Source organism: Littorina saxatilis, linkage group LG9, assembly GCF_037325665.1.
Source record: "Littorina saxatilis isolate snail1 linkage group LG9, US_GU_Lsax_2.0, whole genome shotgun sequence".
Classification (NCBI taxonomy): Eukaryota; Metazoa; Mollusca; class Gastropoda; order Littorinimorpha; family Littorinidae; genus Littorina; species Littorina saxatilis.
Genome location: NC_090253.1, coordinates 19,694,390 through 19,713,690, shown reverse-complemented (window position 1 = coordinate 19,713,690; position 19,301 = coordinate 19,694,390). Strand labels below are relative to the sequence as shown.

The window sequence follows — 19,301 nt, the reverse complement described above, 5'->3', positions numbered from 1 at the left end:
TTGTTTGAGCGTATCAATTTTAAGTTTGGCGTAACAGCGTAGCAATTTGTCTTAAAACGTAGCATGCTGGGCACAAAGCGTAACGGTTGGCAGCTCTGCAATACCGACCACACCAACAAATGTCAGAAACAAGCTTTTAGCAAAAGAGTCATCACAAAATTAAACATAGCCTGATTCATTAGCCAAAATATATGTACTCGCTCAACACACACACAGACTGTGCAAGTCATAAAAGGTATGTGGCAGAAAAAAAGCACACCCATAAACTTGCTACTCACCATGAATACAGCACCTCTAACTTGTACATGTACTCTACTATCAGTGGTTATTACATGTCAGATTTGTCTGTGCATGATTTGATGCCACAGTAATGCAATTCAAAGCATAACTTATCAGTATTATGGCTGAAGCACATATGTCCATAATACAGAACCAGAAACTACCACAAGTAAAAAAAATATAGTCAAATGTAAGAAGTACAGGCCTATGTTTAACATCCTTTAAACAACAGCAAATATCATTGAGCTCATGCCAACAAATAGTACATTCATGCTTATCAAACAAAATTCAGTGTGTTCTGTTTGTGCATGACACAAGCATAAAAAACCCATTACATCAAAGGGGTTCATTACAACCGACAGAATACAAACATATCACACCGCATGTTGATATACATACGCTTATGCACAGACACACCCACTAACCAATAAATAATATGTCAGCTTTGCAAACAACATGGACCCTGCAAATTTATACCCAAATGTTAAACGCTGAACAAAATATGATTTATAGTTGCTAAAATGATTTTTTTTAAATCAAGCATCTACCATGCCCACAGCAACAGCAGCTGGAACAAAATTCTTCCTACCTGCAAACCTTAATTCTGTTAGGCATGTTATGATAAATAACATATTTTTTCTTTGGCTTCCAACTTGCTCTGCTAACACCATACCTAAAATAGTACACAAACACTAAACATCCCACTTTCCCATTTTTCACGGAAGAAATGCAGTGCGAGTACATGTATACTTTTTACGCCATGACAAAAACATTACTCTACACTTTCATATCCAACATTTAAATATAAAAACAATAGAAATACATACGTCATCCTGATTCTTATCAAACTATATGTCATGCTTCCATAATCCATCATTTAAAAAAAGAAAGAAAAAAAACCCAAGTAAGCCAAATGTTATGCCATACAGTTTTATGTCCATTGTACGCAAATCTTACACAACTATACGTCACACTTTCACATACCTCATTAAAAAAAAAACACACCATTAACAACAACAAAACACAAACTTCTTTTTCTTGTCGATCACACGTTTATATTGTCAGCCCGGACAGCAAAACAAATGGAAAAAACACAAACAATACCGCTATGTCATTCTAGTTAAGTTCTTAAGCAAATATACATCACAATTTCATATCCATCATTTGCACACAAAAAAACATTAAAAAAATACAAATGTGTACGTCTGAATGTCACAGCATTCAGGCAAGAGAGCATAGAAAATACAAATCATGATTCTAGACAAAGTTGTAGCAGCAGTGTTGAGTCTGTGGAACACAAGAATTGGGTGGAGGCGTTACCAGCTTGCATTCAGTTTCTTGGCCGTTTCCATCATGAAGTTGACATGACTGGCGTAGAGTTGAAGACTGCCGTCAAGGTCTAACCACTGAACGCCCACGGCGTCATCCCCTGTCAATCCCAAACATCAAAACACGTCAGAAGGTATGAAATCACTATAAAGAAGTCCGAACGCTATAAATTACAATGACAATAATATTAAAACATTCTCATAGATGATCTCTTCAGCTTTGAAAATGCTAAAAATCTGCTTCTTGTTACATTATCTTACTGGCTTTATATGGAAATACTAGAAAGAAAAACACGGACAGGTCAGTACTACCAGCCTTGATGGCAACTGAGAGTTTTTGTTATCAAATTGCTTTGTTACTATAATCTGACTTTTTTCTGGGCTGTATCCTAGTGCTGTTTGACACAATTACTGACTAACAAAATACCTAGAGTAACAATTGACTAAGCTCATTGAAAGCATGGGTGGGACTGAAAAATGTCATGCATTCTGAACCTCAACCGAACAAAAAACGAACAAAAAGAGAGAAAAACAAGTCGCGTAAGGCGAAAATACAACATTTAGTCAAGCTCAATCGAACTCACAGAATGAAACTGAACGCATTGCATTTTTTCTGCAAGACCGTACACTCGTAGCATCGTCTGTCCACCGCTCGTGGCAAAGGCAGTGAAATTAACAATCCAGAAAAGCCCGGTAGCGGTTGCGCTGAGGAGGATAGCACGCTTTTCTTTTTAACTTTCTTAACGTGTTTTTAATCCAAACATATCATATCTATATGTTTTTGGAATCAGGAACGGACAAGGAATAAGATGAAATTGTTTTTAAATCGATTTTGGAAATTTAATTTTAATCATAATTTTTATATTTCTAATTTTCAGAGCTTGTTTTTAATCCGAATATAACATATTTATATGTTTTTGGAATCAGAAAATGATGAAGAATAAAATAAACGTAAATTTGGATCGTTTTATAAAAACATAATTTTAAAGGTACTGAACTTGTCAAATCCAGGGGCTTTTAGTCATACCTCAGGCAGCTATCCGTTAGAAGAACTACCAAGTTTCATTGACTTGCACCCAAAGAGTCAAGAACTGCGATTTTTTTACGAATTAATTTCGTACTCGGACCCGGCTGGTCTTGACCTATTTTTGGATCTAAATTTAGATCAGGTAGATCACCACATCATGCACAAAAATACAGTCACTAGCAAACTATGTCAGACATCATTATGAGTTTGTGTAAAACAAAATGGAGGCCGGAATCACTCAAGTTGAATCGAACTCCGACCAAACACCACGTAATAACTAGGTTAATTTACGCACTCGCGTGAACAAGAAACTGTCGAGCTTCACAGATGTCGTCGTTGGGTAGTTTTGGGTTTGTTTTACTACCATAGGAGGATTTTTGAACTGTAAATGCACTCAGCAGCAACAAAAACGCAAAACGAAGGCTGTGAGCTGCACTGTGCCTTTAATTACAATTTTCAGATTTTTAATGACCAAAGTCATTAATTAATTTGTAAGCCTCCAAGCTGAAATGCAATACCAAAGTCCGGCCTTCGTCGAAGATTGCTTGGCCAAAATTTCAATCAATTTTATTGAAAAATGAGGGTGTGACAGTGCCGCCTCAACTTTTACAAAATGCCGGATATGACGTCATCAAAGACATTTATTAAAAAAATGAAAAAACGTCCGGGGATATCATACCCAGGAACTCTCATGTAAAATTTCATAAAGATCGGTCCAGTAGTTTACTCTGAACCGCTGTACACACACATACACACACACACACACACACACACACACACACACACACACACACACACACACAAACACACAAACACACACACACACCCACACCACGACCCTCGTCTCGATTCCCCCTCTATGTTAAAACATTTAGTCAAAACTTGACTAAATGTAAAAAGAGGCCATAATCGAATCTGGATTTCCGGAAGAATCCCACCCATGTTGAAAGTGAAACAAACACGCAGGCGAATGAAACGGAAACCAACCGGCACAGAATTTGAACTTGGCCACACTGTCTCCTTGCTGGTCATGGAAGTTCATGGCGCAGGTTTCCATCCAGGCGTTGTCAGTGTTGCGGGGGTCGTCCACGTAACCACGGTATATCTGAAACAACACACACAAAAATAATGTAAACCTAAGGAGATATGATAAGAACAAAAAGTAAGCATTCTCAATAAAAACAAAATTAGTTACGAGGGTCATCCACATAAGCACGGTATATCTAAAACGACACAAAATAAAAATAATGTGCGTCTGAGGAGATCGCATATAAAAAAAAAAGTAAGCGTTCTCAATAAAGACAAAAATAGTTATTAAATAACATTAGTATATCTTAACGACAAGAACAAAATTATGCGACTGTGACGAAATCTAATAGCAAAGGGAAGCAAGCGTTCAACAAACAGTTAGTTCGTCTCCTTGCACCTGAGAGAATAAAAAGTATTAACATGAATAGCGGTCTTTCAGTCACAAACCAAACCCTGCTACAATTTTCTGAGGAAAATAAATATAGTTGCAAGGGGTTTAAATGCATAAATGTACTGTTTTTTTGTCCTCAAGCCTGAAGCACCTTATAAGACTGCAACTTAATATTTTGCACAGCAACAAAACAATGGACCGATTTAACTCACTGAGTGATACAGAGCAATTCAAAATGCAGGGATGTTGCCACAAATTCATACTTATAGGACAAATGTCCTGAGCTCTTCGGCATCAATAGGACATTTGACTGCTTTCAGAAATTTGAATACTTACTTACTTACTGCCTTTCACGCCTGGTGGCGTGTAGGGCAGCGACAAAGGACAGAAATTTGAATGGGACATCATAATTTTGTGCAAAACGCAAAATCATGTGCACACACACATCTATATATATATACGACTTGTGTCTGTGTGTGTGTCTGTGTGTGTGTCTGTGTATTTGTGTATTCGCCATGCACGGCCAAAGTTCTCGATGGATCTGCTTCAAATTTGGTGGGCATATTCAGGTAGACCCGGGACACGACACAACCTGGTCGATATTTCAACACGTGCTCTCAGCGCGCAGCGCTGAACCGATTTTGGTTCAACCTCAGCTATTTTGGTTCCACCTCAGCTACCCGGGCCCCCATACCGACACACCAAAGCCAAAGTTCTCGGTGGATCTTTTTCAAATTTGGACACCGTATTCAGCTACACCCCGGACACAATATCATCGATGAGATATTTCAACACGTGCTCTCAGCGCGCAGCGCTGAACTGATTTTGGTTTTTGTGTTCATTTCACCATTATAAGTAACTCTTCCTTATCTTCTCCAGTGTTTGGCGTTTATCTCCCTTCCTTCGTGTGGCTTTCCCGTTCAGTTGTAAGTTACTATTACTATTTTTAGAATGTCACTGCGCTGTCCACTGCGCTGTCCACAACGCTTCCCTTGCACCCGTAAGTTGTTCTTACTGTCAAAGTGAAAAGGTCGAATCAATTTATAGCCACGCGAAAAATACACTCTCACCTATCTCTATATATTTATAGATACAGATATGCATATATATATACGGCTTCTCTGTGTGTGTGTGTGTGTTTGTGTGTGTGTGTGGGCAAAAACCTGTGTATTGTAGAGTTCTGTTTGTGATGTGGTCTAGCGGCTTTTGTCTGTCAGTATGTTCTGGCATGTGAGAAGCCACAGCAGATAATATAGGGCTAAGAAATAAGCTCTAAAATTCTCAATCCCGTTTGACAGGACTTCGCCTTCAAAGGTGATTGTGGTGAACCGCCACGCTGTCTGTCTCTGTCTCGCGCCGTTCACCCCAAATTCCCGTTTCTGAGGTTCTATTTTTAGAATGTCACTGCGCTGTCCAGAACGCTTCCCTTGCACCCGTAAGTTGTTCTTACTGTCAAAGTGAAAAGGTCGAATCAATTTATAGCCACGCGAAAAATACACTCTCACCTATCTCTATATATTTATAGATATAGATATACATATTTATATACACGGCTTCTCTGTGTGTGTGTTTGTGTGTGTGTGTGTGGGCAAAAACCTGTGGATTGTAGAGTTCTGTTTGTGATGGGGTCTAGCGGCTTTTGTCTGTCTGTATGTTCTGGCATTTGAGAAGCCACAACAGATAATATAGGGCTAAGAAATAAGCTCTAAAATTCTCAATCCCGTTTGACAGGACTTCGCCTGCAGAGGTGATTGTGATGAACCGCCACGCTGTCTGTCTCTGTCTCGCGATTCACCCCGGCGAAGCCGGGTATTCCTCTAGTATCAGTATATGCACCAACATTGTGTGCGTATATTGTTTTATTACTTTAGTTTCAAACAGGACACACACAAAAAGAAAGAAACAAATAAAAACTTCAGCACTCTTACTTTGATTGGCACACAAACTGCATGATTTCCTGACAGAGCTTTTTCTTGACAGATTCGACAAAACGATTTGCCTATGGCCTCTTTGCTGTCAAAGGTCTAACCAACTAGTACTAAACAGGGTCAGCCATGAATAGTTAACCTTATTAAAGGACCGTTCGTGTGAATTTCCTGCTATACCGACACCATCTACAAGTGACGAAACTTTACTTTCCGTAATTGTGGAGGTTTCAGTGGCGACACTGTCATTGGCACTGTCATTTTCCAGAATAATGCTAGCCGTGTTTTCCCATGTTCTTGGCCCTAATGTTTCACACGATGCCGTTGAAACGCCAAACGTGTTCAGCTTTTGCTGTTCTTTGGCAGGCTTTAGTTTTTTTCGGTGATATAATTCAGCGCCCTGCGCTTCATCTCTAACCGAAAGCAAATTAAATCAGATGTGAGCCTTGGTCAGTTAGAGTTGTCTCCCGTACTCCAAACTAGTGTGCTGTAGACAGGTGTACCCAATCGGCTCATACCGCAAACGGTTCGAAAAACGTAAGATCTGCACTGCACAACTTCAGTACACCTGTACGCAAGAGTACTCGGTCGCTTTTTGAAGATTTTTATCTTGAAATGAAAATAACAAAATAACGCGTTGTCCGAAGGAATGGAGTTTTTAATCGGACAAGGACTCCGCTCAGTTGAAAACGATAGGACATCTGACCGCCATGCGGCTATGTGAATCGGACATTTGAGCCTTTTAATCAGTCTATGTCCGATGTCCGACGCCTAATGACATCCCTGAAAATGGTACCAGAAAAATTCAAAACAAGATGCCTGACCAAATAAATACACCACAAAAAAAGTGTCACAGGTTGAGAAAAGCCTGAATGCATGACCCCCCCATGACACACACAAACCACCACCTGTAAATTGTTTTGCAAAAATGATGCAAAAGCTTACAATAATCTCTTGAACTTTAAAAATAACAAAAGTCTCATGCCTGCTTATAAGCAGTTCTCTCACCTCTGTTCCTTTCGCAAACAGTTCATTGGTGTGCTGCTCTATTTGTTTTATTTCTTCCGGCGTGGCTTGAAGCGTGTTGAGCGCTTCCTCTCCAAACTCCCTCCTTATTGTTGTTGTGATGACCTCCCCTGCATCCACCATGCCCTGACAACACATAGTGAGGTACAGTTACGACCACATGGATGTTAAGGTCTATTTGTGACCCTCCACCATGGAATGAGTCGCATGTCACCTTTGCACGATTTTCATATTTTTTACATTTTCCTAAAGAGTTTTTTATGCTCTATCCAGTGGTGAAATCCGTTTTAGAAAAGAGCGAACACTGTTTGAGTTATAAGCCTGTGACTAAGGTGACCGCCACACTGTTACCAGACACTCCCCGAACTTATATTAAGCCTAGCGCAGAACCGCGCGAGGTGACATGCGACTCATTTCGTGGTGGAGGGTCACATTTTCTCTTTGGCAAATTTGCCACAAGGGCCATAAAAGTTCAGGCGATTGTTTTAAGTTTAAAGGCACCTTTCTTTCTGTGTAAACGATCGTGTTCACCATCAAAGATCTGTCAGCTTTTCACAAGGCAATGACTGGTTTACAAAACACATCATTATCTAAGCTCTCCACCTGTGGAGGCTCTACATGAGACCACCAGCTTCATAACCAGAGCTGGACTCCAAGTGTAACCTAGGCGAACGACAAGAAGAAGAAGATCTAAGCTCTCTGAAACAAACAGGCACAAAAAAAGAAAAAAGAAACAGGGACCAACCGGCACAAAATTGGAACTTGGCCACACCGTTTCTTTGGCTGTCTTACACTTACACTTTGACATATATACCAAAAACCAATAGCTGGTTTGCAATCTGTGCAGAGTGAGAGTTGTTTGCTGCATCTCATTGCTTGTGTTTTTTGCTTCTTAGTCTAGAACTGCTCAGAGCATATAGCCCTGAATCAGTAAAAGTCCAAAAAATGCTGCACTTGTAAGCCTTTGGCTAGTGCCTCTCAAAATTTACTAGCCAGAAAGCAAATTTTACTAGCCAGAGAGCAAATTTTACTCGCCAAATCAACCATTTGTTTCAGCAATTGAACTCACATTTGGCGAGTAGATTAGCATTTCTACTTGCCAGTTACATGTTTCTACTTGCCATGGCGAGTAAAATACTTGCCACTTTCAGGGCTGAGCAAAACAGATCATGTTCACACACTCACCCCAGGCAATGCCCATTCGTTGTTGTCTCTTCTCTGGACAGCGATAAATTGTGCTACTTTCTTCCCATCTTTTTCTACCACCTTGCCCGACTCATCTCGTTTCCACCTGAAACAATACATGCATGTATGAGGTAAGGTTAGGTAAAGGTAAACGTAGATAAAGTAAGGTATGTCTATATAGTGAGGTTAGGTAAGGTCTTGTGAGTTTTCCCACATGGAAGTTTGAGTTGCTTACTCCCTGGCAAACGAGAGCCGCTAAAAATATAACATAGCTTTCCCTATTTTCTGCTCATGATGTATGTAACTGTACCTCCATTTTAAGACTCCCTTCCTTCCTTTTCATCTCTTTCTTTTTTTAAATTTTATTACTGTATTGTCTCATTGCTGGGAAATTGGGGTCAACATCAGTCGCGCTACCCAGGTGTATGTGTGTTTAGGTGTAATCAGCCACCTGCACTTATGACAGAATGACCGAGGTCTTTTACATGCCACTGTGGTGACACGGGGGTGGGACAAGGATACCGTCTTGAGTCTGCACATAAAGTTGACCCGTGTCCGGCCCGGCCCAAATTTGAACCTGCGACCCTCGGATCACAAGTCCAGTGCTCTACCAGCTGAGCTACCGGGCCCCTGGAGGTCTTCAAAAGTATCACACACCATCACAGTTTTGTCATCTCAGTTTTTCTTTATTTTACCTCCTACGGCTACAAAAAAGAAAACAAGGTTACCTTGTTACAATGGGATCTGCTGCATGGTTAGGTCCCCATCGGCCCAGCAAACCCCTGCCCTTCAGCCCTGTTCGTCCATGTGGATTCCTGTGCACAAGTAACAAGAATAAAATCAACTTTATCTGAAGCAACATTTAATTTTTTTTAAAAAGTGTCTATCAAGATGGCGTGGATGTCAAGAAAATCAATGACAATTGCATAATACTATTGGAAAATGTCAAACATGTATTATTCATGTCAACCAGCCATGACAAAGAACCATGATAGCTTAAAAACTCAATGCACACCAAACTGTGTACACACACACACACACACATCCTGGATAGAAATATAACCAAGAAATTGCAAAGATGAAAAAAGCTAACAGACACACACATAGATTAGATGATCAAAAAACAAAGACATCATACTTAGTGCTGAAGACGGAGGTACTGGGCTGCACGGCGCACTCTAATAAACCATGGTACCACGCATCAACGCCAACCATGAAGAAAGCGGCGAACGCAAGAAGAAGAATCAATATTTTGGAGACAGATCGAGACACAGAATAAGGGGAACTGATATATAATAGGGATAGTTTGATATAGACAGACACAAGACACAGTCAGTGACAGACACAAACAGTAAGTGCTCTTACTTGGGGCAACCACAGCTATTTATCTCGTATCTTCCTTCGTGACTTTTGCGGTTGATCTTCCCATCTAAACTGTTCCATTTTGGTGTTCTGTGATAAAACAAAAGAATGTGCTGGTTGATCAATATTCATCTTACACACTTTCATTTTGAAGGTAAGGCCAAAAAAAAAATAGGTGTGGTTAAGGTAACATAGCCAAAAAAAATAGGATAGGATTTAGGAAGGTAGGCAATCACTTTTATTTTTACTTTTTTTTCTAATGTGTACAAATTAAACCTACTTGACAGGGAAATAAGTGTGCGACTCGAGCGCTTTCGCTTTCATTGCGTTTTCTGCACTCATTTTGTTGTTGTTGACAAATGTAAAAAAAAAGTTATAGGGTCGGCCCCTAAAAATAGGGTAGGTCGGGTTACCGTAACCACACCTATTTTTTGTTTAGGCCTAAGCAACACAATCAGCATTGCACCATTGTTACTTGCGATTTAGGTACGATTTAGCACCGACTCCAAAACTCAGTCTAGTACTGCTTGTCTCGACTGTCTCTTGGCAAAGATTTCGCGCAGACTTTTCTTACTGCGCTTACTGATTGGTTAGCTCTAGCCAAACTGCTTTTACCTCATTAGGAGGTAGCTCCGATAGCTGCACTGGCCTTCAAGTCAGGCGAGAATCGCCACTTAAAACTAGTTTGCGCATTTGCGCTGTTCATAGGGGCAGCGATTTTACTACTTTTAGATTTGACTTGGCGCCGACTGAAAGTGGGTACAAAGTCTGCCATGCGAACACCACTTAACCGTAACACTCACTTGTTTTTATTATCTTTATTTAGAACGTCCACATCTGCCCATACTGGTTGTTTTGCGACTGAAGGTGCAGTGTAAACAGGAGGATCATATTTTGGAAAGGCAACCTTCCATGGAACCTTGTCATCAGGCACTTCAAACCGTTTGATCGGATTTTCTGTATTCTCCGTACGAGGATACACTGGACACCTGGCTTTGACGTGGATACATTGTTGCGTCATGCTGACACGCCCTCCACTGCACCAGTCAAGCTGCCGAAGACACAGGAAATGTTGCAAATTTCACTCTTGAGTCAAATCAACTAATCAGTTGCACTGCAATTTACTGATTTATACTATAGATCTTTATAGTCATAGTCATACAGTCATCTCAAGTCTTAAGTTTATAATAACTCCACCCTCCCTAATCCCCCTTTCAAACCTGAATGTGTTTACACAATTTTACAAAAACTATGATTACAAAATACAATAGCTTTTTTTTAACACTCTTTTTCATCTACATGCCATTTTCTTCACAATCACAAGCATATGAAAAGCACTTAGGGAGGGGGAAATTCTGTATTGTTTTCGATCCTAATACTTAACAATTAACATAACGTCACTATTTTGATCTCTTGCTATAATCCTTGGCCAAAATCTATTCTCGCCGGAAGCAGAAAACAAACTTTACACGACAGCACTTGTGCAGACTGCGAAGACAATGTCTCAAAGGACTCATTCACGAATATAAGATCACTGTGGCCACTTAGCCAAAGTTAGCACTTTCTGGTGAACTTGCACACCTGCAAAATGGAAGAGCTCTGTCAGTGTCAGTCAGAAGAAAGAACCACCACACTGCCTACAAAAACATGAATCAAGTCAAGCGTTGACTCAGGGGCTCACATCCATGAGAGATGGCATAGGACAAATGTCCTGAACAATGCAAAAACGATGGGACATTTGTCCCGAAAAAACAAAAACAATGAAACAAAACGTGCACTAACAGCATGGTTTTGTCTGCTTGGAGAGACACATCGTAGCAAATCAAACTACTGTAAATTAAAAAGTACTGACATTTTCCCGATCAAATGAAAGCATAATCGGACAATGACCTCTTTGTGACAAAAACAATAGGACGTCCTCTTGCATGAAAAATGTATAGGACATTTGGAAAATAGATCCGTGTATGTCCGATGTCCGACGTGGATGTGAGCCCCTGCGTTGTATTTCGTAATGTTTTTGAAATTTCTTAGAAAAGTGGGCGGGACTACAAACGCAAGCAGAAAGTCTAAAAGTGAAACTGACTCATCCACTTTCAGTTTCATACGCAACACACTCAGTCACTCTTGATTCCGTTTCTCTTCTAGTATGTTATATCGGTTTAAACATTACTGTTCGCTTACACTTCAATTACAAGACATGCCTTAATCAAAAGTATTCTCATATGTAGTATTAAGTATCCACTAAAATGCCCATCTACTTATTATGCCTACTAGTACTACATAAACTTGTTCGAGTTCAAGTTTGGAATCGAAATCGTCCGGTATCAGTGAGGTGAATTCTAACGGGAAACATCATCCCCTTCCACAAATTTCAGACGAGTCTGCTACTTGATCATTCGCAGTTGAACAAAACAATTTACGGTAATCTACTTTTCATTACCTAAGAACAATAGAGCTCCTCTACGTGCGAAGAACAAGATTCCACGAAAGTAAGGTACTCGCACACTATCGAACACAGTAACACACCACAGTAAATCTCTGTCGTCATTTCCGCGTTGAACACACGAGGGGAGGTAAGTGCTGTCTATAGAAATAAAGGTGGTCTGGAAATATTTGTTGGACTGAACACTGAATGCTCTATTAAAAAAAAACGTGAATTCAAGACGATTTTTGGAAATAACTCCTTCGGGTTTGTAGGTTTTGTGGAAAGGTGACCTTTTCTTGCAAAACCTCCGACAAACAAAGGAAGGACCAATCACTAGCGAGGGGTCTTTCGGAAACACGTGGACCGGAGCACGTGTTTCACTGAGCAGTCAGTCCCGGTGTGACTGACGCCGCCGTCATCTTGGCCCTGCCGTCATATAATCACGATTCTCGGCCTCGTTGATCCTGTATAAACTCCACACTGAACAAAAAAACACCCTTCGATAGTACTGATGAGCGATCTTGGGTACCTTCACTGGCATTCATGGGGCCAAATTAGCCCAACCAATTTTTTTTTATTTAACTTAGAAATTTAATTCATCCTAAAATGTTACCCTTCTCATTCAAGGGGCGTAACCACTCGGTACACGTTTTCGAAGAAATCGATTTTTGGGGTGAAATCTATTAAATTTCACCACCAATGTTCTTCGCGTGCAAAAAACTGACACGCTTTACGTCCTTAAATAATTTCACTTCATTAATTTTACCAGGAAACAACATTTCAGTCTCGAGTATAAATCGAGGGGGTACTATATGACGCGGCAGGGCCAAGATGACGGCGTCAAAGGTGTGCCAGACCTCTCGCTAGTTCTTCTTCTTCTTCTTCTTCTTCGTCGTTCGCTTTCCACCCTGGTGGGTCTCCAACGGACGAGCACCATATCGAGAGTCATTTCCATTGTTGTCTGTCATGTGAGCGTAGATGCGTTGTGCTGCCGTTACGCGCCTGACAAGTCAGGCCCAGCACATCCGACTTCAGCTTGTTTTTATATCAGAGTGTTCGCTCTCCTAGATTGATTGCTTTACCGGGCTGCCGAGTTCAATCTACCCGTTTTCTGGATGGCCGTCGCATCTTCCGCATCCATGCTGACGCCCTGAGCTGTCCAGTCTGCTGTTGTATTCGCCTTCGGTGCCAGGTTGTGGGCATATCTGTCCTGTTGCCACCTCTGCCGGATGTGTTCCCCTAGCAAGTTGGATGTGACATGGGGGTGACATGGGGGTTTCAGCTAATGGGTCCAACCCCCCAGGTTTGTCTTCAGGGTTTTCCTTCTCCTAGGAATGCTGCCTACCTTGGTTAACGAGTCGTTCCTACCCAGCGCTTGTGGAAGCAGCAGTAACATGGGGCATCCTCGTCCGCCCAGCCAGCCGTTGGGAGCAAGCTCCTCGTCCGCCTGTCTGACCGTTGGGATGGGTGACTAGACGTCCTCTTCCGCCTTCGCTGCCGTTGGGAGTTCACTCTCCTCTTCCGCCAGTTCCGCCGTTGGGATGTCTAGTCTTGGTATTTCACCCATACCTGGGGATTTGTTTCATGGGCACCAGGGCGTATCCACACACGGGTGGGCCTGCGTACCGCACGTACGGAGAAAATCTCCTCCGCGCCCTTGCATTTTAGCCTGGGAGCATAGGGCTCCCAGTTTCCACCCAACGCCACGTGGAGGCAATGCATAGGACTTGTTGGTGAGAGGCTAACCGGCAGAAGAGACCTACGCGGATGGCTGCTCTCTTTTCGACCGGTGCTGCATGCAGCTTTGGCTAGCCAGCGATGAAGGCTGAAAGCGGATGCGACACTTAAGCACATGTATGTCAACGCCAACACGCTTGAGACGCATCACACAACCATTTGGGCTGGGTCTCTCGCTAGTGATTGGTCCATCCTTTGTTTGTCGGAAGTTTTGCAAGAAAAGGTCACTCTCCCACAACCCATACCGTGAAACCCGACGGAGTTACTTTCGGAATTCGTCTATTACTGACCAGCCACGCTGACCAGGGCTACCTCTAGAACACTGAAAAACTCTCTCACTAAAATTCTTTTCAAAACAGATAGACTCGAGTCAATGATTGAATGTAACACTGACTGACCCGGTGTCACGAACTGAAAACTCTGCCTGAACAATCCCTCTCAATGCGGTCAACGCGCATGCGCTAACATGGGGAGATTAATCAGGTCGTGAACAACCTTACCCTAACCCTAACTCTAACCCATGGTTCGTTCGGTCAAAGGCCGGGTCGCATTTTTTAAGTCCAAGATTGGCGCATGCGCATTGACCGCAATGAGAGGATTCTTCAGCAGAGGTTTCAGTTCGTGACACCGGCACAACATCAAATGAGGGCCAGTCAAAGAACCAAAACGAATGTAGTCCAGAAGTTCGAAGTTCTGGACTACATTCGTTTTGGTTCTTTGTCAGAAGATAGGCTAGCCACTCAGATGCACTGGCGTCCTGATTTGGCCTATATGGTCCGCTGGACCCGCCAAAAAGCAACAACTAACTAACTAACTAACTCAGTTGCACTGACAATTTGCTGCCGGAATCTTTAAACTGAGATGATTTTTCTCCCGGCATGTCACTGACCGTGGCCTAAAATCTGTCCAGGATTGTGCATGGAATAAGAGCATAATTTTACATGGACACAAATTCGGAAGCCTTGCTGATTCCTGATCAAAGTTTATTACCACTCACTGTGATGAAGAACCTCTCCCTTCCCCCCCCCCCCCCCCCCCCCCCCGGCCCCCCTCCCTTCCGAGTCTCCTCAGTCTTCACTCCTCAGTCCTCGAGTCTAAAGTTCCTCCTCCTCCTCTTACTACTCTATTCTACTACTACTACCGCTACTACTGTCGGCTGCATTGAACATAGGTGGCGGTCATTGCAGGTTGCCGCCTTTACAAGAAAAACAGGTTTGAACTGAAACATCGCTTTCGTATACTAATCTTATCCAAGTCTGTGGCCCGACCCACCTTTTACTAGTTTCCGGCCACGATTCAATGGAGTCGGCTGCGATAGTTTCCCTGTTTTATGTGTTTACCAGCTACCATAGCAACTACAAACATGTCCCCCTGTACATGCAGTTCCCCCTGTTCCATCCCTCCTGCTATGTATACCTATCTAGACAATGATCTGACACGCTTGTGTGACGCAACAGTGAGGGGAAAGACAAAATCAGCCTTGGAGATAGGTGTACACAGTGCACAGCCTGTGTAACTATAACTGTGAGCATGTAGGCCTAGTATAGTGACTGATTCGCTGAGTCGCAATGAATTTATCCTTTAAATGAGTGTCAGGGAAATCGATCCTCCAGTGATCCGCTGCCAAAGAAAAGTATGCGTTGGTACATATGCGTCAGTATCTTCATACAGACGACAGAGAGAGAGAGAGAGAGAGAGAGAGAGAGAGAGAGAGAGAGAGAGAGAGAGAGAGAGAGAGAGAGAGAGAGAGAGAGGGAACAGGCCGCTCGAACTCGAAAACTTTAATACGGAAGGATAATAGCATTAGGTCCATACGGTCCTTTCTTACAGCTATAGTCGACCCTACTACAATACACACATGGAACGAAGTACAAAACTTTAGAATAAAAAAATAAAAAAATAAAATGAAAACACACGTACACACACACACACACACTTCAAGTCTATACAAGCAAACAAATAAAAAAGCGTCACCAACAAACAATCTAAAGCAAAAAAGAACATTCAACAAAACAACAAAATCCTAAAGGGCAATGATGAGACTGAGAGAGAGAGAGAGAGAGACAGAAAGAGAGAGAGACTGAGAGAGAGAGAGAGAGACAGAGAGAGACAGAGAGAGACAGAGAGAGAGAGAGTCGGCAATCGCCCACGGAGAAGGTCAAGCCTGATAAATGTAACCCCATTTGCACTTCGTGGGAGCCTGGCACTGATTCGCCCCTCCTCCCTCAAAAAACAACCTCACACAAAAACAAAAACAAAATCCACACACAAAAAACAACAACAACAACAACAACAACAACAACAACAACTACAACAGAAAAACACACCCGCAAACAACAAAGACTTTTTTTTTAAACAGCAACATCCACATGGCACAACCACAATGACAGATATATAAACAAACAAACAAGCAAACTATCAAACACAACAAAACAAATACACAACACAAACTAATAAAACAAACAAACTCCCAACAACAACCAAAACAATTAAAAGAATGATAATTTCAGAAAATCACGAATAACGTGACCCGCTCCGTCGATCCATATCCATCCCTTACCCATCCTTTCATAAACTGATTGTCTCTTTCTCATTCTCAGGTAATAAAAGTTTATTGATTATCTCCCAAAGCCATCATTCAAATATAATAATCCAACAGCTGGTCATTTTTTGTATTTGTTCACATTAAAAAGTAATTAATTGTTTGCGCTCGTAGAGCAAAAAAGATGGCAAACTGCCCCATGCAGTGCCACTACAGAGCATCCAAGTTTGAGAGAGTTTTCCCCAACTTCCCCGCTTACGAATTTTGCCTAGCTAGGAAGCCAGAAGACAACCACAGTACCCAAATCATCTCTAACTGATAGAGGAATATTTGGAATCGGAACTCAACCGTGCGACGAGACAGCGGGAGTTCCAAAAACGGAACAGTGTAAGAGGGACTTCGAAACCTAAACTGGTCAGCCGATTTGATGTTTATCCAGCGACCGCGTTCAGATGAGTACAACCTTATTACTCAGACACGATGCTCCACTACTGTACTGGTATAGGACATTTATAAGCAGTGCACATCCAGGACATTTGCTGAAAAGTTTTAACAAAAATGTGTTCTGATTAAAAGTCATTTTTCAAACTTCTGTGAGCATGCAGCAAGATAAGGTTATGCTGTATTACCTGCAAATGTTTACTTTTCAACTATTCAGTTTCTTAGTTTACCTCAAACTATTGCTCAATTATTAAGAAGATACAGTTCCTTTTCATTAATGAACATTTGATCAAGTAAGGCTACTCGGTACTGTTGAAGCATCAACACTGATGATTGCTATTTACAGTTATCTTCCAATATATAATAATCATTATTTTCAGCTGAATAAGAATTTCAGAAAATCACGAATAACGTGACCCGCTCCGTCGATCTTCTTCTTCTTTCTTCTTCTGCGTTCGTGGGCTGAAACTCCCACGTACACTCGTGTTTTTTGCACGAGTGGAATTTTACGTGTATGATCGTTTTTTACCCCGCCATTTAGGCAGCCATACGCCGTTTTCGGAGGAAGCATGCCGGATATTTTCGTGTTTCTATAACCCACCGAACTCTGACATGGATTACAGGATCTTTTTCGTGCGCACTTGGTCTTGTGCTTGCGTATACACACGGGGGTGTTCGGACACCGAGGAGAGTCTGCACACAAAGTTGACTCTGAGAAATAAATCTCTCGCCGAACGTGGGGACGAACTCACGCTGACAGCGGCCAACTGGATACAAATCCAGCGCGCTACCGACTGAGCTACATCCCCGCCCTGCTCCGTCGATCCATATCCATCCTTTCACAAACTGATTGTCTCTTTCTCATTCCCAGGTAATAAAATGTATTAATTATCTCCCAAACCCATCTTTCAAATATAATAATCCAACATGTACAGCTTGTCTTTTTTTCACATTAAAAAGTAATTAATTGTTTTGCGGTCGTAGAGCAAAAAAGAGATGGCAAACTGCCCCATGCCGTGCCACTGCCGGAGCATCCAAGTTTGAGAGAGTCTCCCCAACTTCCCTGCTTACGAATTTTGCCTAGCTAGGAAGCCAGAAGACAACCACAGTACCCAAATCATCTCTAACTGATAGAGGAATATTTGGAATCGGAACTCAACCGTGCGACGAGGCAGCGGGAGTTCCAGAAACGGAACAGTGTAAGAGGGACTTCGAAACCTAAACTGGTCAGCCGATTTGATGTTCATCCAGCGACCGCGTTCAGATGAGTACAACCTTATTACTCAGACACGATGCTCCACTAATGTACTGGTATAGCACATTTATAAGCAGTGCACATCCAGGACATTTGCTGAAAAGTTTTAACAAAATGTGTTCTGATTAAAAGTCATTTTTCAAACTTCTGTGAGCATGCAGCAAGATAAGGTTATGCTGTATTACCTGCAAATGTTTACTTTTCAACTATTCAGTTTCTTAGTTTACCTCAAACTATTGCTCAATTATTAAGAAGATCGTTCCTTTTCATTTATGAACATTTGATCAAGTAAGGCTACTCGGTACCGTTGAAGCATCAACACTGGTGATTGCTACAGTTATCTCCCAAAAAATATATATAATAATCATTATTTTCAGCTGAATAAGAATTTCAGAAAATCACGAATAACGTGACCCGCTCCGTCGATCCATATCCATCCCTTACCCATCCTTTCATAAACTGATTGTCTCTTTCTCATTCCCAGGTAATAAAATGTATTAATTATCTCCCAAAGCCATCATTCAAATATAATAATCCAACAGCTGGTCTTTTTTTCACATTAAAAAGTAATTAATTGTTTTGCGCTCGTAGAGCACACAAAAAAAGATGGCAAACTGCCCCATGCAGTGCCACTACAGAGCATCCAAGTTTGAGAGAGTTTTCCCCAACTTCCCCGCTTACGAATTTTGCCTAGCTAGGAAGCCAGAAGACAACCACAGTACCCAAGAGGAATATTTAGAATCGGAACTCAACCGTGCGACGAGGCAGCGGGAGTTCCAGAAACAGAACAGTGTAAGAGGGACTTCGAAACCTAAACTGGTCAGCCGATTTGATGTTCATCCAGCGACCGCGTTCAGATGTCGAGTACAACCTTATTACTCAGACACGATGCTCCACTAATGTACTGGTATAGCACATTTATAAGCAGTGCACATCCAGGACATTTGCCGAAAAGTTTTAACAAAATGTGTTCTGATTAAAAGTCATTTTTCAAACTTCTGTGAGCATGCAGCAAGATAAGGTTATGCTGTATTACCTGCAAATGTTTACTTTTCAACTATTCAGTTTCTTAGTTTACCTCAAACTATTGCTCAATTATTAAGAAGATCGTTCCTTTTCATTTATGAACATTTGATCAAGTAAGGCTACTCGGTACCGTTGAAGCATCAACACTGGTGATTGCTACAGTTATCTCCCAAAAAATATATATAATAATCATTATTTTCAGCTGAATAAGAATTTCAGAAAATCACGAATAACGTGACCCGCTCCGTCGATCCATATCCATCCCTTACCCATCCTTTCATAAACTGATTGTCTCTTTCTCATTCCCAGGTAATAAAATGTAT

General features: G+C 41.6%; 1 protein-coding gene across 2 annotated transcripts; it reads right to left on the bottom strand.

Moving 5' to 3' along the window:
- LOC138975538 (ADP-ribose pyrophosphatase, mitochondrial-like) lies at positions 1 to 12,130 on the bottom strand. Of its 2 annotated transcripts, XM_070348246.1 has the most exons (9): positions 11,993 to 12,103; positions 11,022 to 11,133; positions 10,356 to 10,603; positions 9,556 to 9,642; positions 8,919 to 9,005; positions 8,191 to 8,296; positions 6,988 to 7,131; positions 3,622 to 3,739; positions 1 to 1,708 (listed from the first exon to the last, which is right to left on the bottom strand). In XM_070348246.1, the coding sequence occupies exons 2-9, from the start codon at positions 11,067 to 11,069 to the stop codon at positions 1,596 to 1,598; spliced, it is 951 nt and encodes a 316-aa protein (XP_070204347.1). In that variant the 5' UTR covers positions 11,070 to 11,133; positions 11,993 to 12,103; the 3' UTR covers positions 1 to 1,595. The 2 variants fall into 2 exon arrangements, with proteins under 2 accessions (XP_070204347.1, XP_070204348.1); XM_070348247.1 differs by lacking the exon at positions 11,022 to 11,133 and having other exon boundaries at positions 11,993 to 12,130.
- Between the last annotated feature and the right edge of the window lie 7,171 nt (positions 12,131 to 19,301).